A 24,731-nucleotide genomic window follows, 5' to 3' on the forward strand; every position below is an offset into this window, starting at 1 on the left:
GCGCCAAACCCAAATGATAATGCTCCAAGACAGAAGCAACTTGGCCCTATAAAACTCTGATGCATTGATGCCATAACACTGTTTCAAAACCCGGAACCAGAGAGCGGTCATAGTCGCCATGCTTGAAATAAATTCAAGCCAATTTCGAGACTGCATCAGAGTAAATGCCTTCACCTTGAACCTATAAATTCTACCTGCGTCCTGTACCATACAGTACGCCGTCCTGCCAGCCATGTAGCCAGCTGTCGGATCGGTGAGGATTAGCATTGATAACTGGAGGGAGCACCCGCATCCGGGTGGGTTCTCTTGATCTGAGCTTTGTCACTAGTGACAATCTCCTGGACTTTGACGATCTGATCCTCTGAATCAAGGCTAGAGATAGGACCTTCAAAGTAACCGTTGTTGGCTTCCACTCCAAGGTTGGCAAGAAAGTCAGCAAGCTTATTGCCTTCCCTTCTGATGTGTTTGCAAGAAATTTCTTGATGCTGAGCCAGCCAGTTGTAGATTAACTCTAACCTTTGAGCCATTCGCCAACTTTTGCTTACTTTGTGTGCGGGAGAACCGTGCAACAGTTTGTTGAGCATTCTGATTATGATTTGCGAATCCCCTTCAACAATGAGAGGAAAGAAACCTTTCCTTTGGGTTAGTTTAAGACCTCTCCATAAACCCTCCAATTTTGCTGAGTTATTTGTGTCCCATCCGATCGATCCCATAAAGATGCAGTGAGGATTGCCATTATGATCCCTGAAGACTCCTCCATATCCTGCCTTCCCTGGATTTCCTTTAGAGGCTCCATCAAAGTTGAGCTGGAACATATTAATGGGAGGCGGAATCCAGGTGTTTAATTCTGGTCCCTGCATTATGTGGTTCTTTGTCCCTGCAACCATTTGATTTATCGGAATCCCCCAGTTGTCCCATATTGTTTTTTCCTGAGGTGTAGTGGGAAGGTCTTCTGTGTGCCACTCTCTAATAGAAAGAGTTTCCACTAGATTCTGATGAAATTTGATCCAGAGTTGCTCTAGAGACATAGATTGTTTTTTGAAAATTCTTCTGTTACGCTCTTTCCATAAATTCCACATTAATAGTCCTGGTATTAGATGCCAGAGAGCATTAAGGAAGTTGCTTTGAAAAGGCTGTTGATCCCATTTGCACATAGTCGCTTTGATGTCTCCCTGTACTCTGCCCTCTTTTTTACAGCGAAAAGCTGCCTTCTCCCAGAGTTTTCTACCGATTTGGTAGGTCTGCATTAGATGTATGGCAGTTTCCTCGTCCTTCATATACATTAAGCATATGGATGGTCCTGAGAAACCTCTTCTTCTAAGATTATCCCAAGTTAGGATTCGATTATGACAAAGAAGCCATAAGAAGGTAGAGACTTTCGGCCAGTTGGATGAGCGCCAGATTACCTCCCAAAGTTCATCTTTGTTGAGCCGGTCTTGGATGATGATTCTGTATGCTTCCTTTGTGGTAAAGATTCCTTTCTCTTCATATCCCCACCAGAGGATGTCCATGCCTTCTGAGATAGTGACTTGCCTCTTTTGAAGTTCTGTATTAAGGTAATGCTTCGTTTGCTCAGAGCAGTTAGTTAAAAATCGAGTTGCATCTTGCCATTGCCTATGCTCTTGAGTGGTGTTTGTTCTCCAGAATTGTCTGACTGTGTCATATTGATTCATTTCTCGTTCTGGAATTTGATGATCTTGTAGAATGTCTCTTAGTCTTGGTAACTGTTGCCATGAGTCCTCCCAGAAACGCGCAGTGGTTCCATTTTTGATTTCCCAAAAGCTGTGTTCTTGTATGAGGCTCCTTTGTTGTATGGCTGAATTCCAAAATACCGAACCCGTGCTTAGCTCAGTCATTCTTATTCGTTCTTCCATAGGACAATTGCTTGTGTATTTGGCTGTCCAAAGAGAGGCCCATGGAGTGCTGGGATGAGCAAGCCATCTCCACCAGATCTTTGCTCCCATTGCTCTGTTACTGTGCTCAGGGTCCCTTAACCCAATACCTCCTGCTATTTTAGGAAGACAGACTTTATCCCATTTCACTAAAGCCCATTTTCTGTTTTGCCCCGAACTTCCCCATAGAAAATTGCGCTGAAGAGTCTTGATTTCTTTGAGCACCCATTTTGGGGCGGCTAATATGGAGAAAAGATAGAGGGGCATGGATTGAAGGACCGCTTTGATAAGAACAATTCTACTAGCCATATTCAAAGCTCGATTAGTCCAAAGGGTAAGTCGAGCCTCAAGTTTTTCCAGGAGTTGCTTCCAGGAAGAGTGCTTAAGGGCTGAGGCCATTAAAGGGGCACCTAGATATTTGGAGGGCAGAGAAGCAGTAGTGAATCCCAAGATTCGTTCAATAGATCTCTGTGTGGGCACAGGGGTATTAAAGAAAAAGATTTGGGATTTAACTCGATTTATGAGGGCTCCTGAAGCATCAGAAAAGGTTGTCAGGATAGATTTGAGGATACGAGCTTCTTGCACCGAAGGATGACCATAAAGCATATTATCATCTACAAATTGCTGATGGGAATAGGCGGGGGAATTATTGAAAGAAAGACCTCGTAATTGCTGGGTAAGTCTGGCCGAAGTGATGTATCTACCTAATCCCTCTGCCATAATGACAAAAAGGAAGGGAGATAAGGGGTCACCTTGTCTTATACCTCTGGAGGGCCGGTAAGTTGCTGAAGGAATACCATTAATTAAGACAGAGAAGAAGACTGAAGATAAAAGGTTGAAGATCCATCTGACCCATGAGTGTGCAAAACCAAAAGCTAAAAGGATTTTTTGAATATATGCCCAACTAAGACTGTTAAAAGCTTTGGATAAGTCTAGCTTGAGCAACATACCTAGTTTCTTGGTTTGCTTTAAGGAGTGAATTATCTCATGCGTTAGAATAATCCCATCTGTTATTTGACGCCCTTCAGCATAACCCGATTGCTCGGGCGATATAATCAGAGGGAGCAGCAGCTTTAATCTTGTTGCTATGACTTTAGAAGTAATTTTGTATATGATATTACACAGCGCAATCGGTCTATATTTGTCTGGGGTGTTGGAATCTTCCCCTTTTGGAATTAAGGCTATGAAGGTAGCATTTAATCCAGGATACATCCATCTGAGTGCTCTAGATTCCTCTACTACCTGCCAGACTTCATCCTTTATCAAGTCCCAGAACTTGTGAAAAAAAATTGATGTAAAACCATCCGGTCCAGGCGCCTTGCCTTCCTTCAGATTTTTGCACAGCCTCTTCAACTTCTTCTAAGTTAATGGGTTTGAGGAGAAGACTGTTGTTTTCCTCTGTTATTATCCTTGGTATGTTCTTGATTATCTTGTTGATGGCCGGCATTCTGTTAAAATCGGGCTCCTGATGCGCCTTCTTGAAGTAATTCAGGAATTCCTCTTCAATGCCTTCATGTGTTTCAATTTTGTCCCCCTGTTCATTTTTAATGTGAGAGATGTGATTAATCATTCTGCGCTGCACCGTAGTTTTATGAAAGAATTTAGTGTTCTTTTCTCCATTTTTTAGCCATCTGATCCTTGATTTCTGTCGCCATAATATTTCCTCCTGTTTAGCCCTTTCTATGATTTTGGATTCTAAGACTTGCTCCTGCTTGGTTAATTCCTCCGTGCGCCCTTCAGAGATGATGATTTGCTGGATTTTCTTCATTTCTGTATTGAGGGATGCTTGTGCTGTGAAGATGTTGCCAAATGTATTGTGATTCCATCTTTTGATTACCCCTTTAAGATGCTTAAGCTTTTGTTGAAACCTGGCCATCCTGGTGCCTTCAGAAGGATTGAAGTGGAGCCAAGTGGATCTTACTAGCCTCTCAAAATCCGGGTGAGTAAACCAGAATTCTTCAAAACGAAAGGGACGTTTGATATTGTTACCTGGCCTATTCCATTGCAGTTCGATGGGCCAATGATCTGAACCTGAGACAGGAAGTATGGATGCTGTGAATTCCCCTCCAAGGTGAACTGCATTATCTGAGATGAGGAACCTGTCAAGACGCGATGCAATCTGCTGCTCTCCCTCTCTTTTATTGCTCCATGTGAAGAGACCATTGCCTGTAGGGACATCCACCAGCCAGTTATTTTGAATGAAGGTTTTTAGTAGATTACCCTCATTGTTTGCTCTGTTTCTGCCTCCACGTTTTTCTTCTATGCTCGCTGTCATGTTGTAGTCGCCTCCCGCAATCCAAAGTGGATGAGGTCTGTCTGAGCTGAGATCTGATAGTGTGTTCAGGATCTGAGCTTTTTGAGCTATATCCTGAGGAAAATAAACATTTGTTATTAGCCCATGGATATTAGAGCCTAAGAGGTGAAAGGTTGCCTGAATGAAGCTTTTATTAGCTTGAATATTATTTAACTGTATGACTCGCGCATCCCAGAGGATTGCAAGTCCTCCCGAAGCTCCCTGAGCATCAACAGCTATTACATGTCCCCCTGGCCATGCTTTCACTGCTATTTTTTCCAAAAAAATTGAGCCACATTTCGTTTCCTGTAAGAAAAGAATGCTTGGTTTTTCTTGCATCAACATATTTTTTAATAATCTACCTTTCCTAGGGCTATTGAGCCCTCTGATATTCCATGATATTAACTTCATTGAGAAATTTGGGGGTGAGGATTGAAATACTTGGTCAGTTTGGCATACCTCCCTGACTCCACTAAAATCTCTCCAATCTTGATAGTTCTTTCCAAAGTGGATTTCCTACCTCTTTTCTTATTGTCCTTTGTAATAAATTTTCCATCCCATGGACTTCCTATTTGGACACCTAGCGAATATTTCTTCTGTGCTCTGTGCAGAACTTCAACTAGGTTGTCCACTTGCGTTTCTGGTATCTTTTCAAAGTTCCCTGTCTTGCATGCCTGTTCCAAGCCGAGAATATCCAACTCCCCTATATCTAAGGGTTCGGGATCTTCTTCCATGATTTGAGGTGCTTGTGAGAGATCCTCTTGCTCCTGTGAAGATTTCTCATGTGGCTGCGAGTATTCAACATCCATTCCTTGAGAATGCCATGGCAGGGTTTTAGCTGGGGTTATCAAGTTGTCTTGCTTTTGGATTTTCTTTCCTTCTTGCCTCGATGTCTCGCCTGGTTGTTCTTGATGGATCTCTTTATCTTTCGCCTTAACCTTCTCCTGTTCTTGCTCGTCATCCTTGTCCAGTGCTTCGAAACTGTTGCTTGTTGTGGGTTTTGCCTTATTGACTGGATTTGCTTTGGTGTTGCCTGTTGCTTTCTTGTTTCCTCTCCTGCGAGTTGTTACCTTGGTGAAGCCATCTGTAGTTTGATTGTCAGAGCTATCTTGGGGAGAGGGTGCCTTGTTTTAAGGACAGTCTCTGTAGAGATGCCCTATCTCATGGCATTTCTTGCATCTAAAGGGCACATGTTCATAATCTATAACTTGTGTCCATTCAGAGTCCTCATGAAAAAAGCTTACCGTGTCTGGCAATGGTTGCTTGAGATCCATATAGACACAGATCCGAGCATAGGATGTGTATCTGCATAGCTTTGTTTCTTCTGCGATCTTTACAAACTCGCCAATAGCATTCCCTATTTCTTGCAGAGACTTTTCCTCCCAGTATTCCCACGGTAGTGAATAAAGCCTTATCCACACTGGCGCATAGGTCAGATCCTCCTTGTCTGGGTTAAATCTTTCGACCCAGCCTTTCAGGTATAATCCAGCTGAATTAAAGAAATAAGGACCCTGATCCAGAATCCTGTTGCGGTCCTCCAGGCAATTAAAAACTGCAGTGAAGAAACCCTTGGCTCCTAGATGCAGCGAGATGTGCCCTTTAGGATGCCATTTGGTGTTGATCCAGCTTCTCAGCGCTCTCTCCGTCGGCCAGATTCCTATGAATTTACCGATTAGCGCATGATCTCTCATGTACTGTATTCTGGCATTGATGCGTTCACTTGGGAAGTCCACCCTTGGTTTATGGACCACCACAGGTTTGCAGGTTGATGAACTTGCCTTACTCCTTTCATCTGCGTCAGTGTCCTTACCTTTTTTCTGTCTGTTATCGATGGCATTGCCGCTTATGCCCTGTTCCTTCTCTTTGTCGGCCGTAGACCGTTCTCTATTGTCCGAATCGGGGGGAGGCTCCTGGCCCTCCCCCTGAGGGGTTTGCATTTTCCTGTTCCTTATGGGCGCCTCTACTTGCTCGTTGGCTTAGCAGTCTCTGCCCTCTGTACGCAGAATGACAGTCTTGCCGCAATCCAATTTTTTAATAAAATAAATTAATATATATGTGACATTTCAATTTTTAGTTTATAATTCTTTAAAAGGTTATTAATGGTAGTTGTAATAATGAGTTGGAGAGTTAATAAGAGGGATTTTTTAATAAAATATTTTAATATATATGTGACATTTCAATTTTTAGTTTATAATTCTTTAAAAGGTTAGTAATGCTAGTTGTAATAATGAGTTGGAGAGTTAATAAGGAGGGATTTTCTCACTTGGTCATTAAATCGGTTAATGTGAGATTCATTAATCATTGTTAAAGTTAAAAGAATGAAATAAGACAATCAATGTTGTAGCAAGGGGTAATTTACAAAGATCAGTATGGAGGGAATTTTGTAGTAGGTGTTGACAGTTGAGAAATTTACAAAGAACAGTACAGAGGGAAGTTTGTAGTACGTGTTGTTATTTGAGATAGCTCTAGGTCAATTAGTTATGTTTTAAATGATTGGATGACTAGTGAACAAGTGTTTCAAACTTAGATAGATTTCCAAGTAAAATAGAAGGTTGTTCTTTAACTACACATAGTTAATTTGATTTTAATAGGGTGGAAAAGTAGAGCATGGAGAAGTATAATTGATTTAATATTCAAACTGAATACTTAACCAGTTATAAGAAGAAATTAAGAAAACATTGTTTACTTAATCAACAAAATATAATTAAACTGTTACAGTGATCTGATTTAATTTATATTTAAAGAGGAACTTACAATAACAAACAATTATGTAAATTATTCTCTTATTTAAAATCACAACTTCACAAAGGATTCAAAATGAGACTGAAACTCAGTTAAATTTTGAATCGGATAACTGCAAAAGAATTAATTTATATGAAGAAAACATAATGAATACACAAAATGAAATACAACTCATTGAGAAATAGACCATATGAGGTAAATCCAAAATATTTTATTATTCCAAAAAAAATGCTCCAGCTTAGTACAAATCTGCTTGATAGCTTGTTCAAGGGTTCAACCCATAATAACTCAAAGGAGGAGTTATTTATACAAAATTTTGCAAAAGATCTACAATATGTTTGGAATAGCATACCAAAATAGTAAAAAATTACAAAATAGATCAATATAATAAGAACCGAGAAACTAATGAAAAGGTGGTTCCGTCCTTTGGGAATCTGTTGATGATCTAGCCTAAAAATACTAATGAGCTACCATGTTGTTAGAATAAGGATTTACTAAATTGTTTCACACAATTGATCCCATATTTTTTCACTTGGGATTTCCACATTCACCATCTTTCTAAATTCTTCATCCACTTCAATATATCTCTCGAAGAGGTAATTTGGCTTGGTGAGGAATAGATGTTTAATTTCATGCATGATGGTTAAATCAAACTCCAAGGCTTCTAGAAAGGCCTTCCCTGTTATCTGTCCTTTGACTCCTGCAAATTTAGTTCTATCCACTACAATAACATACAAATCCTTGCAATAATCCTCTAATTTGATCAATTTATCATTCAGGCCTACCAATCCTAGTAGTTCTTTCTGATTCAAGGTATTAAACTTTGAATGAAATATTTTGACAATAATATCCAGAGATTGACATTTAGTTTCTAATTGGTTGATCAAATTCCTCTTTTGTAATATCTTCTTAATTTCTAAGATGGTAGTTGTTCTGTCAAAGATGCTTATATCTTCTAATTCTTCTCTGTTTTCTGAATTTAGAACTTTGATCATATATGTGGCTTCCTCTATCACTGCTATGCATCTAGTGATGAGTTCTTGCTGCTCAAAAATAACCTATATGGATGGCCATACATCTGTCATAGATTGGTTGATTTTCGTCCAAATATTTTCCTTGGCACGAGCCAAAGTATCTGCCATTAGGAACTCACTCTCCAATTTCTAAATCTTAAGTTCCAATTTGTGGGACTTCTAAATCTCCTGCACATACAAAGTGTTATTCTTGATTTTCTGCAACTTTACATTTTGGAATTTTTGCAGTAATTTCTCATTTTCCTGTTTTTGTATAGCCAATTCCTATGATAATATGGTTGGATTAACTGCTGTTGATGTAGACTTGATGGTTTTTGATGATGAACTAGGCTCTGTACCTACAATTTCTATTGGGAATGCTGTGATTGGAACCATGGAAAGCTGTGTTGCTTCCTTCTCTTTTAATAACTCTTAAATCTGCTCTTCCATTTTATTCAACTGTATATTCTTCTCAATGATAAGCTTGAGCATATCCTCTTCTTCTCAATGATAAGCTTGAGCATATCCTCCTTTTTTTGTTCATTCTCTGCTATATCCTTTGTTAGAGGATCCTCTATCGAAGGAAGCTTGAACTATTTTTTTAATGCAACAATGTCTACATCTTTATTTTTTAGGAGTAGCTCTGCAACTTTTACATCTTTGGGATCATATCCCACTTTAATTACAAAATCCTCCAATGATTTTATTCAGTTGTCTTTGGCTAAAGAAGAAATATTTTCTAATTTAAGCTGAGACTAAACACTAGATAGGGAAATCCTAAGTTTAGAAAGAGACATTGTTGTAGTTGTCATAGTAGAAAGCAACATCTCACCAGTTTGTTTGTGCATATCCATCTGGTCAATTGGATGAATTTGACTGGTATCAAATGAAAACACAACCTTTTTATAATCTGACGGTGATTTAGGAAATGGAATCTGGGCTTGTAAGAATGCCATTTGCATTCAGCCTTTCACATTATCAAAAGCAGAAAGAAGCCTATGCTGGGAAGTTGAATTTTGTTGCCAGAATTGGCTATACACATTAGAATTTAAAGTCTCATTTTTCTGATTGATCTCAATCAACCTTGAAAATATATTTTGACCATCTGAAGAACTAGTTCCTATGGATTGAATAACTTCTACAAGCTCTCTAGAAGGTGAAGTTGTAGGAGGAGTGGTTGAAACACTGGTTGTGGGAGGAGTGGTTGAAGCACTAACTCCTGCTGATATAGACACTTCTAGATCTCCAAGATCAATTATCACTGGTTGAGTTTCTTCTCCCGATGTGACCAAAGCAACCTTTGGCTTCTTTTGTTGAAAAATAAATCCCTTCATAATATCTTCAGTAGATGAAGTCTCGTCTCTTAGCCTTTTCTGTTGCTTTCTCTAAGCAACTAGAGTTTGTTCAGTGGGGGTAGATACAACCTGTTCATTTGCCTCTTAAAGAGTCCCATCAACCCATTGTTCTTGATTCATGAATTTTTCTATTTTTGGCCTTTAAATATGATTATAAGGAGTCATATTGAAATTAATTCTCAAAGAAGAAATAATGCGAAAAGGATCATAGGACCAGGTGAAGCTGGGCTGGAAATTCATCTTCCTTAACAATGCATCTACCTCAACACTAGCTGATCTAGTGTTACAAATAAATGATCCAATTTGTGCTTTAATCTTGAATTGGGACTTCCTTTTGCCTGACACAAAGTATAGGTCATCCATGTGGATCATCTTCCTAATATATTCCAAAGAAAATATTCTCATAGGAACATATTTGGGCAGCTTATATGGTGCACTATCACAACCATATACTCTTATCTCAGTATAGTTCTCATATAAATACAAGTCATCAGTTTTGGTCTGCTCACTTAAGTGTAAAATCCTTTCAATTTCATCTCCAATCCTTGGCTCTATCTAATTATTGAGGAGCTGTGGCACTAGATGTATGAATGTATCTACAAATTCTGAAAATGAGGAGGTGGTAGAAGTTGTCCTGATTATCTCTGTCCGATGAATCATTGATTGATTCACTCCTTGGTCATCCTACTTGCTGAGTTTGATAGGCAAAAGATCACCTTGTTGAAAAAAGACATGTGCACAATTACAGAGCTATAACTGAACACTCCTTGTACAGTAAATTTCATGAATTGTCCATGTATATTATCAGCCAAAAATTGGTTGTAATTATACATGAATGTTTGTTGCTGATCTTTGTTAAAAATGGAAAGGAAACCAAGGATAGCCTCATTAATAGACTGGTCATCTGGATATCCTAATAAGTAGGAAAGCAGAGAAATGTAATGTCTGGAGGCTTCAGTAAACATGAAAGATGAGTAGGGTGGATTTCTTTTGGGTAATTCTGCATCCTTAGGTAAAAAGATTTCAAAAATTTGGGCTCTTTGTGGAAAGGTTAACCTATGGTACAGATCCATAAGTGTTGATGGTGAAAAATGACTGAGAGAGTCAAATTGGGGGATTAGGAGCATCTGGTTTATGGTTTCAGTAGAGATGGTGATCATAATGTCTCCATTCTGAGCCACGACTTCTCTTTTTACAGGGTCATATTTGGCTTGACACCAGGTAATGAGGTTAGGGAACTCATGTGTTTTTGGGAAACTAAAGAAAGGTAATAAAGATTCCCAAAATCTAATTGGGTCTTGCCTGTCAAGGTAATTTTGTGTGAGCCATAAGTGCAGTTCATAGAAATAAAACTCATACTTGGCTTCTACAATTTTAAAAATTTAGTCTACAAGAGGAACATGGTCAAGGTCGAGCTAGGTTGGAGTAGCAGTGCTTTCCTCTGCACTCTGCTTTTTAGGTTTTCCTTTTGGGGCCATGCTGGAAGACAGGAGGAAGAGTGATTTTGGTAATAGACTGAGAGAATAGGAAAAGGTCCTGTAGAAACTGTTTACCTGCAAATAATAGGAAAGAGTCAGAGGAAAGTGACAAAGAGACAGGTATAGTTTTATTTATAACATGCCGGGAAGGGTTAACGGTTTTATTCATGACCGTAGTTTCTTTAATTCATAGGAGCGGAGCTACAAGGGGTGAATATAACGGGCATGACAATAGGGCATCAAGCACGTGAGGTGGCAACAAATAGGATGAATAGGCAATGGGTATGTGAGGTGGCAGCTTGGGATTGGTTGAGGGATAATGGTTAAGGCACGTGATGGAAGAATTATTGGCAGAGGGAAACAAAGAGCAGTTTGCGGGGGCTTAGTGAGTGGTTTATGGTTTTGAGCGAGGGCGGTGCGGAGTAATAAGGTGGTGCCATGTAAGGTTGGGGTGTCTGCCATTAAACCCACTTTGCGGACCCCCCCATCGCGTTAACAAGAAATAGTTGAGGGGGGTGTGAAGTTTCTCCCCGTCGTTGATCTGGGCGGGGAGTAGATTGGTCGTTGAATGATGTGCTCTTTTTATTTAAAGCTAACAAGACCTTTTGTCCATTAGCAACTTTGGCCCAAACAATATATATGTGCTATATAACATAAATTTTAATGTCAAAGGTTTATAACCAAGGGTTAATCCCGATTAAGGAAGTTAATCCTTAATTAACAAAATTTAACCTTTTTCTAACGTGGCACATTTAAATGACCAGCCCTTGCATTTATTTTCTATTTGAAATTGAAGCCTTTATTTATTTTTGCTTCCCTAACATTTTTATTTTCTTTTTCCTTCTTTCTTTAGGGAAACTAACTCCTAATATTTTATTGATATGGATGCTTATATAAATATGAAATTGTCCTAACATTTTTATTTTTCTTTCTTTTCCATCCATATCCTAACTTAACATTTTGGATTTATTTTTGACTAATATGCTAGCTTATCAAAACCAAAAAATTTTACAACATCAACTCCAGTTGGGGACTGCTTCCCCCTGTGGGATGTAGAGAACAAGCAGATCCAAGTGCCTTCTCCTCGGGCTATGGAGTCTTTGTTGAAACAACTAAACACTTGCAATTTTTTCCAAATAAAATGAACTCTCCAGATATTTACAGATGATGAATGGATAGATGAAAATCTAATACTGGATATAACATTTCAAGTATTTCGCATTGATTGGCAATGAGGAATACTCTCCTTCCATCTTCTGTAGGATGAATGTATTATTCCCTTTGACTTTTGCAATGCTAATGGACCAAACCAGAGGTTGTGAAATTTTGCATGGTTGCCTTTATCCTCCCTACTTGTATCCCATCTAAGAGCCAGGTCACCTTTCTTGAAATTCCTTTCTTTGAGCTTTCTGTCAAAAAACTCCTTCATCTTGTTTTGATATTTTCTTAGCTTGTACTGAATTTCATCCATGTCCTCATTCAACTCAATGATTTGATTAATCCTTCTTGAGAAATCATCTTTTTCTTCATAAGATTCCTGAAGGAATCTCATAACAGGTAAAGTTAAATGAGTGGGAAAAACTAATTCCTTACCATAGACTAATTGGAAAGGAGACTTGCCTGTGGACCTCTTAGGAGAAACTTTGTTTGCCCAAATTGCATGGATTAGGTGATTGTCCCAACTTTCCTTTTTTGGTCTTCAAGAGTCTCCTTAATGACCTTAACTAATCTCTTGTTGGAGGACTCTGCTAGCCCATTACCCTATGGATAGTATGGTGTAGAATGGTGTAACAGAATTGAATACTTTTGATATAACTCAATCATTTTAACACTACTAAAAGCTGTTGCATTGTCTGTAACAGTTTGTTGAGGACATCCAAATCTTGATAAAATATTTTCCTCAAGGAATTTAATTAAAACAATATCAACTACATTTTTAACAAGTATTTCCTCTACCCATTTGGTAAAATAGTCTACAGTAGTTAGAATCCATCTATGTTGATTACTTCATTATGGATGAATCTCTCCTATGAAATCCAACCCCCATTGTAGAAAAGGTGCCTGAACCAATACTAGAACAAGAGGAAGTACTGATAACTTCTATTTCCTTGCAAATATTTGACATTGTGTGAAACTTCTAACTCTTTCTCCAACTTCTTTAAATAGTGTGGGCCAATAGAAACCTACCTTTAAAATTTTGTAAGCTATTGCTTTCCAGGCATAGTGTCCACCAGAAAACCCTGCATGGAACTAATCTATAATTCCCTCTATTTCATTTTCATTCAAACAAAGAAGAAGGATATTGAGAGGATCCTTCCAGTATAGATTACCATTGATAATACAATATTTCATTGCTTTAAGCTTCAGGGATTTACACTGCTTCAAGTCAAGTTTAGCTGGACATTGAAAATCTCTAAGAAACTACACAATATCAAAATACCAATCAGAGAGTAGATATTTCTGATCTGTATGAATGAGGATGGTTTGTTGTAAAGAAGGACTTTCTTGTGGATTCTCTTCTATATTTTGATAAGGTTCTTGTGTATTCTCCGCTTCTACATTTAAAGAAGTTTCTTGTGGAATATCCCTTTGTGCAATTTGATAAGGTTCTTGTGGATTCTTCTCAAATGATAGTTCAGAAATGAAATTTATCCCCAATACTTTGCAATTGGATTCAGCCAGCAATTTGGCTAAACCTTGACCCTTCACCAACTTTGTGGTCTTGATATCAAGATCAAATTCAATAATTTTTGCAATCCATATTCCCCTTCTTCCATCACTATCAGGTTGGGTCAAAACAGTTTTGACAACATGATTAGGGACATACATTGTAATGTGTGAATACAAAACATAGGTTATAAAGTCTTTGAGGGCTAGTATTAAAGCATAAGATTTATTTTCAATAATGTCATATCTAAGATCGGAATCCCTCATGACTTTACTAAAGAAGGCTATGGGCTGGTCATCACCATTTATATTCTTATGTAAAAGTACAACTACTGAGGTTGTCTCTGATGCAAAATATAATATGCTAAAAGAAGGGGAGTAGTCAGGACTGACTAATGTAGGGGCCTCAGATGTAGCCTTTTTGATTTGATGAAAAGCATATATGGCAGAGACGGTCCATTTCACTTCATTGTTCTTCTTTAACATATCAATTATATCTTTTACTATCTCTACATAATTAGGGATAAACCTTGTGAGAAAATTAATTTTTCGAAGGAAGGTTTGTATCTCCTTCTTGTTTCTAGATAGATATAGAGTTTGAATAGATGAAACTCACTTTGGATCAATGATAACTCCCTCCTTGGAAATAATATGCCCTAATAATTTCCCTTCCTTTGCAACAAATAAACATTTCTTTGGATTGATGGATATGCCAAATTTTCTGCACCTATAAAAAACCTTTCTCAAGTGTTTTAAATGATTTTCATCTGAATAAGAGAAAACAGATAAATCATCTAGATAAATGATAGTAAATTCAAATTTCTTACCTACAAATTCTATATCCATGGCTCTTTGGAATGTGGATCCCGCGTTTGTCAGTCCAAATGGCATCCTGACATACATGAATGTACCCTAGGGAGTAGTAAAATTAGTTTTGTCTTAGTCGGCTGGACTTACCATAATCTGGTTGTAACCAGAAAATCCATCTAGCATAGAAATCCTATTTGCACCTAAAACTTTCTGAAGTAGATGGTCCATTTTGGGCAATGGGTAGTTATCCTTTAAAGATGATTTGTTCAGATTTCGGAAGTCTACACATAGCCTAATTTCACCATTTTTCTTTCTGACAGGAACTAGGTTAGCTACCCAGTCAGAATACCTTAGAGGGACTATGATATGAGCATCAAGCAGTTTTTTAAGTTCTTTCTCAATGGTTGGAAGAAGTATTGGATTGATTCTTCTTAATTTTTGTTGGAAGGGTTTTGCTTCTGGTTTCAAAGGAATCTTATGCTCAATTAAAGATGTATCATAAGTTTTTAATTCATTATAAGACTAGGCAAAAACATCTTTGTAATTTTTAAGAAGATTCAAGTATTTGTTTTTAACATCCAAAGGCAAAGATGATGATAATTTAACATTTTTCACTTCATCTAGAGTCCCAATATTTCACTCTTCAATTTCTTCTTCAGGTGAATTAGACAAGGGGTTTTTGGAGACATCATTATTATCAAATAGATTTTCCAATGGAACTAATCCTTTGGGAATAAAATTATTAGATAATTGAATGATATCATGATCAAGAATTTTAGGACTAAATGAAGTTTATGGGGTCTGTTGATTTGGTTCTTGGACATCCTTTTTATCTTCTTCAATTTGCATATTTGAGAATTCATCAATGATTTGAAGAAAATATTTTAAATTCTCATCATACTCAAAAAATTTCCTGTGTTTAAGGTTATCAAGAATTGATGGTATGTACTTGACTTGAATATGATATTTAAACAATACTAGCTCAGGGATTTTGAAAGAGCTAGCTAAAACAAGAAGTGAATCAACGTCCATATTCTCATCTATAGGTATAACAGTTATGTTAAATTCTTGGAAGAAATTTTCAATTGTATCCCAAACCTAATTTCTATAGGACCTATGTCTTGGGTGCTTTGTTTGACACAGGTTTCTAACCTGCATATCTATTAGCTCAGAATCAGAGAAGACACTCAAGTTTTGAACCTTTAAACTCTTAGCTAGTTCAAGACCAAGAAGAAAAGATTCACTTAGCCACATTATTGGTGACATCAAATTCAAGTTTACATGACTGAGTAATATGTTCTTTATTTGGTGAGATTAAAACAATGCCTACTCCTACTCCTTCCTTTGAGTAAGAGCCATCAAAATAAAGTTTCCAGATGTTTGATTTTACAATTTTAGGTTTCGAAACTGTATTTTCGATGGCAACTTGAGTATTTGATGAATTTTGCAATGATAACTGAAAGAAACCAAAATCTTGATCTACTGCATAGATGGGGTGATTTTTTGCTTGATCAGACTTGAAAGCAGTATGGAGGAATCTGAATTCCCTATATAACCTTAGATGTTCACCTCCATAGACTGGAATAGTAGCAAAAGACATCTCCATTTGAAGTGTTCCTCCAATTTTACCACAACATGTTCTAAACAGGAGCATGCCAAACTCGGCAGGAATATTACTGACAATTATGTCTAAGACTATACTCTTGACAAGTATTTGGGCTAGGGTCACAACTAGGTCTTTGATCAGTCCTAGGCATGGTACTTTCTTAGAATCAAAGGTGTAGAGGTCATGATAGGAATGAGTAACTTCTAACTAAAGCTAGTTCATAATCACCTTTAGCATAATGTTATGAGAAGCTCTAGATTCCAACATGCGGTTATACAAAAGAAAGTAATGGACCTTAATGTTACATAAAATGGTGGAACAATCTCATTAATCATATCAGAACTAGGGCCAAAAACTACTGATGGTTTTTCATCTTGCAAACTAATAATATCTCCCTCAGCATCTACACTAGCGGACTATATCCATTTAGAAACTTGATTTTTATAACTAGGGTTTTTGGAAAGTTCAGCTAAAGGAATAGGAATCTTGATTCTTTCCAATTCCTTTTCAATATTAAAAGTTGTCAAAATGGTCTTATTAGAGAAAAGGCTTCAATAGATGACTCTGTAGTTTGACGTGTTGGATTTTGTGTTTCGATAGATTTTATTGCAGGTTCAATTATAGTGGTAGAATTTGGAGGTCTACTTGGGGTTGATATAGGTCTTAGATCATATCTCTTATTTAGCGCTACAATTAAAAATTCATAAAATGCATGATATTTGGAAAGTTGACTATCTCCTTGCTCTTGTTCAAAAGACTGAGAGGAATATGTAGGTACTATTTCCATTTGTACTTCTGAAGAATCAAGATTATTGATATCTTTAGTAGTTAAAGGACCTACATCTTGAGGTTGTTTATCATCAAAAAAAAATGGTAGCTGGATGTTTTGATCAGAACCTAGTCTCTGAAGGATCTGCATCTGAGGGGCTCTTCTAAATTGGGCTTGAGCTTGTGCCCTAAGAGTAGTTTGTTGAGTGGTTCTAGGTTGTGCTTCAATTTAGAAATCTTATTGGAAAGGTTTCTAAGTGAAGATGTAATTTCATCAATTTTTTGATCTTCAAGTTTAGATTTGGAAGAAGACGAGTCATCAAACCTAGATTTTAACTTTCTTTCTTCTTTTTTTGTTTTAGCTTTAAGTTTGCTAGAAGCAGACCTATTAGCTTCAACCTCTATGGCATTTGTCTACATATATTCTAATGTATTGGACACTATTTCTCTTAACATGACTGCAAAGTCATCATCAAATTCTTTGGAAAATATAACTTTTGCAACTTGTATCGGTGGATTACAATCGACAAACATGTTGTGATTAAGTTTATTAAATCTTTTGATAAATTCAACCACTGGTTCACCAGGGTTTCTCTTCAATTCTTCAAATTCAGTGAGAAAGTAGAAAGTATGTTTATTTACCCCCCATTGATTCGTAAATATGGTTATGAGCTCATTCCATGTTCTAATAGAGTTAGGTATAAGTTGCCTTAACAAGATCCTAACATTTCCTTCTAGGGATAGCACAAATAATCTCATATAAACATTTTCATGTTCTATGTTCATATTGTTATCAAAATCTAGGAAAGCAGCTACATGATCTTCTCCTGAAGGACTAGTTTCACCATTGAATCTTGGTAAATGCTTTAGATATCCATCAAGAAAATTTGCAAAATTTTGAGGAAGAACTAAAGCGGCATATCTTGCTTGTACAATGGGTTGAAAATCCATGATGGCAGGTGGAGTCTGGGTTGACTGAGTGGATGATGAAGAGGAAGAGGAAGATGATGAAGATGAAGGTGAAGAAGAAGAATCAGTAGGGGTATTAGTAGGTGGAGGAGAGAAAGAAGGAGGATACCTCCTTGAAGAATTCAAAAGTCTTTTAATAACCAACTTCTGAACTCCTAAGGGAAAGTCTTCCTTATTGTCAAACAAAGGACTTAAATAGACAGAGAATGTCTATTCAAGATTAATAGAAGTTGATGGAACAAAATAGGAAATTGGAGAGATGAAGTTTGTAGGTTGGAATTCAGGAAAATGTAAACCCAATTCTTCCTCAGATGAAGGTGATTTTATAGGAATGGATGGCACTTGATATGATTTAAGTGATTGGATTAAAAAAGCTGATGGAAGATCTACTCCTTTTGGATGGAGTTCAAAAACCCTAGTAGGTAGTTTAGTCCAATCAGGATTAGATAGAACAAATGAAAAAGGATCTACAGATGAAATATCTTCAAAATGTAATGATGATGAAGAAGAAGAGGTTTGATGTCTTCTCATTAAAGAGGCTTCACTAATAAGTCTCTCTGGATCTGGAAGAGGGTTAACAATCTCAGAATCAGATCGTGATCTAGTATGCTTAAAAGGAGCTAGCTTGAAACAATGGAAATGCCAGGTGAAATTTTTTTACCTATATCTAATCCTTTATTCACCTTAAAGGAATAGGGAAAAATCGTTTCCCGAGGGAAAATAAAACTTTCAATCCTTCGCTCCCCGGCAATGGTGCCAATTTGATGTTGTCCTTTGAGATAACTCTAGGTCAATTAGTTATGTCAAAGAATCTATAATGCTTTGTTGTTTTAAATGATTGGATGACCAATGAACAATTTTATAAACAATTGTTTCAAACTTAGATAGATTTCCAAGTAAAATAAAAGGTTTTTTTTTAACTACATATAGTTAATTTGATTTTAATGGGCTAGAAAAGTAGAGCATGGAGAAGTATAATTGATTTTATATTCAAACTGAATACTTAACCAGTTATAAGAATAAATTAAGAAAAAAATGTTTACTTAATCAACAAAATATAATTAAATTGTTACAAAGCTCTGATGTAATTTATATTTAAACAGGAACTTACAATAACAAACAGTTATGTAAATTATTCTCTTATTTAAAATCACAACTTCACAGAGGATTCAAAATGAGACTGAAACTCAGTTAAATTTTGATTCGAATAACTATAAAAGAATTAATTTATATGAAGAAAACATAATGAATACACAAGATGAAATACAATTCACTAAGAAACACACCATATGAGGTAAATCCAAAATCTTTTACTATTCCAAAAATATGCTCCAGCGTAGTACAAATCTGCTTGATGGCTTGTTCAAGGGTTCAACCCATAATAAATCAAAGGGGGAGTTATTTATAAAAGAAATTCAAAACATCTACAATCTATTTAGAATAGCATACAAAAACAGTACAAAATTATAGAATAGATCAATATAATAGGAACCGAGAAACCGCTGAAAAGGTGGTTCTATCCTTTGCGAATATGTTGATGATCTGGCCTAAAAATACTAATGAGCTACCATGGTGTTAGAATCAGAAATTACTAAATTCTTTCACATAATTGATCCCATATTTCTTCACTTGGGATTTCCACATTCACCATATTTCTAAATGCTTCATCTAATTCAATATTCCTCTCGAAGAGGTAATTTGGCTTGGTGAGGAATAAATGTTTAATTTCATGCATGATGGTTAAATCAACTCCAAGACTTCTAGAAAGGCCTTCCCTATTATCTCTCCTTTGACTCCTGCAAATTTAGTTCTGTCCACTGCAATAACAACAATTCCTCACAATAATCCTCTAATTTGATCAATTTATCATTCAGGCCTACCAATCCTGGTAGTCCTTTCTGATTCAAGATATTAAAATTTGAATGAAATGTTTTGACAGTAATATCGAGGGATTGACATTTAGTTTCTAATTGGTTGATCAAATTCATCTTTGGTAATATCTTCTTAATTTCTAAGATGGTAGTTGTTCTGTCAGAGATGTTTATTTCTTCTAATTCTTCTCTATTTTTTGAATTTAGAACTTTGATCATATCTGTGGCTTCTGTTGGCTTGGTCTTCAAGGCTATTTTCTGTTCTTCTATCACTGCTCTGCATCTAGTGATGAGTTCTTGCTGCTGAAAAGTAATATGTATGAATGGCCATACATCTAGCATGGATTGGTTGATTTTTGTCCAAATATTTTCCTTGGCATGAGACAAAGTATCTACCATTAGGGACTCACTCTCCAATTTCTGAATCTTAAGTTCCAATTTGTGGGAATTCTTCATCTCCTGCACATACAAAGTGTCATTCTTGATTTTCTGCAACTGTAGATTTTGGAATTTATGCAATAATTTTTCGTTTTCCTATTTTTATATGGCCAATTCATGTGATAACCTGGCTGGATCAGCTACTATTGATGTAGACTCAATGGCTGTTGATGATGAACTAGGCTTTGTACCTACAACTGCTATTAGGACTGTTGTCAATGGAACCATGGAAAGTTGTGTTGCTTCCTTCTCTTTTAATAACTCTTCAATTTGCTCTTCCATTTTCTTCAACTGTATATTATGCTCAATGATAAGCTTGAGCATATCCTCCTTTTGATGTTCATTCTCTACTATATCCTTTGTTAGACAATCCTCTATTGAAGGAAGCTTCAACTATTTCTTTAATGCAATAATGTCTTCATGTTTCTTTTTGAGGAGTAGCTCTACAACTTTTACATCTTTGGGATGATATCCCACTTTAATTACAAAGTCCTCCAATGATTTTATTCCGTTGTCTTTGGCTAAAGAAGAAATATTTTCTAACTTAAGCTGAGACTAAACATTAGATAGGGTAGTCCTAAGTTTAGAAAGAGACATAGCTGTAGTTGTCATAGTAGAAAACAAACAATCACCAGTCTGTATGTGCATATCCATATGGTCAATTAGATGAATTTGACTAGTATCAAATGAGAACATGGTCTTTTTATAATCTGACGGTGACTTAGGAAATGGAATTTGGGCTTGTAAGAATGTCATTTTCATTCTACCTTTCTCAAATTTGTCAAAAGCAGAAAGAAGCCTATGCTGGGAAGTTGAAGTTTGTTTTGAGAATTGGCTATACACATTTGAATTTAAAGTCTCATTTTTTAGTTTGATGTCAAGGAACCTTGAAAATATATTCTAATCATTCGAAGAACTAGTTCCTATGGACTAAATAATTTTTGGAGGCCCTCTAGAAGGTGAATTTGTAGGAGGAGTGGTTGAAACACTGGTTGTGGGGGGAGTGGTTAAAGCACTAACTCCTACTAATGTAGAAACTTTTGGATCTCCATGATCAATTACCAGTGGTTGAGTTTCTTCTATTGATGTGACGAGGCCAACCTTTGGCTTATTTTGTTGAAAAATGAATCCTCTCATAATATCTTTAGATGAAGTCTCCTCTCTTAGCCTTTTCTGTTGCTTTCTCTGAGCAACTGAAGTCTATTTAGTGGGGGTAGATACAACATGTTCATCTGTCTCTTGAAGAGTCCCATCAACCATTTTTCTTGATTCATGAATTTTTCTATTTTTGGTCTTGGAGTATGATTATAAGGGGTCATCTTGAAATTAACTCTCAAAGTAGAAATAATGCCAAAAGGATCATAGGACCAGGTGAAGCTGGGCTGGAAATTCATCTTCCTTAAAAATGTATCTACCTCAACACTAACGGATCGGGTGTTGCAAATAAATGATCCAAACTGTGCTTTAATCTTGAATAATCCAAATTGTAGGTCATCCATGTGGATCATCTCCCTAATATATTCTAGAGAAAAGATTCTCATAGGAACATATTTGGGCAGCTTATATGGTGCAATCTCACAACCATATACTCTTATCTTAGTATAGTTATGGTATAAATACCAGTCACCAATTTTGGTCTGCTCACTTAAGTGTAAAATCCTTTTAATTTAATCTCCCATCCTTGGCTTTGTCTGACTATCGAGGAACTGTGCCACTGGATGTATGAATGTATCTACAAATTTTGAAGATGAGGAGGTGGTAGAAGTTGTCTTGATTATCTCTGTCTAGTGAATCACTGGTTGATTCACTCCTTGGTCATCCTGGTTGCTATGTTTGATAGGAAAAAAATCACCCTGCTGAAAAAGAAACTTGTGGACAATTACAGAGTTGTAACTGAACTCTCCCTGTATAGTAAAGTTCATGAATTATTCATATATATTATCAGCCAGAAATTGGTTGTAATTATACATGAATGTTGGTTGCTGATCTTTGTTAAAAATGGAAAGGAAACCAAGGATAGTCTCATCAACATACTGGTCATCTAGATATCCTAATTAGTAGGAATGCAGAGAAATGCAATATATGGAGGCTTCAGGAAACATTAAAGATGAGTAGGGTGGATTTCTTTTGGGTAATTCTGCATCATCAGGTAAAAAGATTTCAAAAATTTTGGGCTCTATGTGGAATGTTTAACTTATGGTACAGATCCGTAAGTGGTGCTGGTGAAAAATAACTAAGAGATTCAAATCGGGGGATTAGGAGCATCTGGTTTATGGTTTCAATAGAGATGGTGATTAGAATGTCTCCATTCTGAGCCGTGACTGCTCCTTTTACAGGGTGATATTTTGCTTGACACACAGCTAATGAGTTTAGGGAAATCATGTGTTTTTTGGAAACTAAAGAAAGGTAATAGAGATTCCCAAATTCTCATTGGATCTTGCTTGTTAGGGTAATTTTGTTTGAGCCATAAGTGCAGTTCATAAAAACCGAACTCACCCTTGGCTTATGCAATTTTAAATAGTGAGTCTACAAGAGGATCATGGTCAAGGTCGAGCTAGGTTAGAATAGTAGTGCTTTCCTCTACACTCTTCTTTCTAGCTTTCCCTTTTGGGGCCATGCTGGTAGACAAGAGGAAGAGAGATTTTGGTAATAGACTAAGTGGATAGGAAAAGGTCCTGTAGAAACTGTTTACCTAGAAATAATAGAAAGGATTCAGAGGAAAGTGAAAAAGATTCGGGTATATTTTTATTTATAACATGTTGGGAAGGGCTAACGATTTTATTCATGACCGTAGCTTCTTTAATGCACAGGAGCAAAGCTACAACGAGTGAATATAACGGGTATGACAGCAGGGCAGCAAGCACGTGAGGTGGAAATAGATAGGATGGGTAGGAAATCGATGTTTGAGGTGGAGGCTTTGGATTGGTTGAGGGATAACTTAAGGCACAGGATGGAAGAGTCAATGGCGGAGGGAAACCATGAGTGGTTTGCAGAGTGGGGGGGGGTTGTAGAGTAATAAGGTGTTGCCACGTAAGGTTTGGGTGTCCTCCATTAAACCCGCTTTGTGGATCCCCCCCATCGCGTTAACAAGAAATAGTCGAGGGGGTTGTGAAGTCTCTCCCCATCGTTGATTTGGCCGGGGAGTAGATCGATCATTGAATTATGCGCTATTTTTATTTAAAGTTGACAAGACCTTTTGTCCGTTAGCAACTTTGGCCAATATATAAGCTCTATATAACATAAATTTTAATGCAAAAGGTTTATAACCAGGAATTAATCCTAATTAAGGAAATTAATCGTTAATTAACCAAATTTAACATTTTTCTAATGTGGCACATTTAAATGAGCAACCCTTGCATTTATTTTCTATTTGAAATTGAAGGCTTTATTTCCTTTTTCTTCCCTAACATTTTTATTTTCTTTTGCCTTCTTTCTTTAGGGAAACTAACTCCTAACATTTTATTGATATGTATGCATATAAAAATATGAAATTGTTACAACCAAAACCAAATAATGTTACAACAGTACCATTGGGTGAGTAGGTACCCTTAAATAATGTCAAGAATTGGTTATATTCTTATGTTTGAAGGTGTCTAGAGTGATCATACCGCATTATGTTCAGGTTCAAATTTTATGAATGTTTCAATTCCTTTTTACCAGTTGATCCGTTATTTTCCTATCTTCATTGGTTGGTTGATGGTTGTGTGAGTAGTGTTAGAGCCTAGATTTGTCTCAGGCTGAAAAGACAAGGTTCTAGGTCAACATCAAACCACGCTCAACCTCGTAGCTAGCCCTACGAGGACAGGAGAGGGCTCTCTCCGGGTCAATCTCGTCAAAAGGTAATCAATTAGGCTCGAGATGACTAAATTTGCAACTGATTTTAGGCTAGGTAATAAGTGCAAAGGATTTGATTTGAGTTTTTTTTTTTTAGGGTTTTGTTGAAAAAATGGGAAAGGCAAATTTGGGCTCGGGGATGAGGCACAATTTATGCAGAGGTCTGATTGGGGCAAGGAAGGAAATTGTTTTGATGCTTTAAAGCAGGTGAGATGGGTAGATCAGACAGGTGAGGAGCTAAGGAGAGCAAAAGAGACTCAAGGATTCTCCTTAAACTGAAGAAAACATGAAAATCTAAACAAATTCAAAGGTAGAGCATAACAGTTATGGATTCCACCTTAATCACTCATTTGTTTCAAATTCAGAAGAAGAAGCATGAAAATGATACACATAACACTAGATAAACTTACAATTACTCAGAGAAGCACACCATCAAAACATAAAGCCACATGGATCCCAAACAGTGCTACAAAACCCTGGTCTTTCCTTAGCCAAAAATGCAGAAATGAATGTACAATAGAGTGCCAAGCTTTTCCCAAGAGTCCAACCCTGAAAATGACTTAGAAATTACATAATATAGACAATCCAGCCTCTTCCCTTACCTCTAGGTGTCGATCTCATCCTTCTAGGAACTGTTTCAACCAATTCTAAACAAAGTGCTAAAATCTAGGCAATCAAAACAACTTGCCTCTATAAGGTAGGAAATTGATTCATTCATTAAATTTTCACTCTTTAGTGAATGAATCCTCTAGAACAAGTAACTAAGTGTCAAAATTACATCATGTTCACTCAATTACATCAATATAAGTCAAAAATTACATCACAAAGCAAAACTAGTCAAATTGGCTGAATTTCTAAGCTGGAAGGTGAAAAAATGGGCCAAAAACCTCTGTGCGCCATGCCAATTTCTGTATGCATTACGCTACTTTGCTGCTGATTTTGAGGCACTTGCTGAACTCCAAATTGAGCCCAAGTGTTCTTGTTGGAAAGCCCTA

At 36.8% G+C, this 24,731-nt stretch overlaps 1 protein-coding gene across 1 annotated transcript; it reads right to left on the bottom strand.

Moving 5' to 3' along the window:
• Positions 1–3,144: 3,144 nt before the first annotated feature.
• Positions 3,145–6,122, bottom strand: LOC149208164 (uncharacterized). Its single transcript, XM_089398253.1, has 3 exons — positions 5,430–6,122; positions 4,706–5,309; positions 3,145–4,451 (listed from the first exon to the last, which is right to left on the bottom strand). The coding sequence occupies exons 1-3, from the start codon at positions 6,120–6,122 to the stop codon at positions 3,145–3,147; spliced, it is 2,604 nt and encodes an 867-aa protein (XP_089254379.1).
• Between the last annotated feature and the right edge of the window lie 18,609 nt (positions 6,123–24,731).

The sequence above is a fragment of the Pinus tabuliformis genome, chromosome 1_2 (genome assembly GCF_031772625.1).
Source record: "Pinus tabuliformis cultivar Carrire ecotype Pingquan chromosome 1_2, CPIR1, whole genome shotgun sequence".
Taxonomy (NCBI): domain Eukaryota; kingdom Viridiplantae; phylum Streptophyta; class Pinopsida; order Pinales; family Pinaceae; genus Pinus; species Pinus tabuliformis.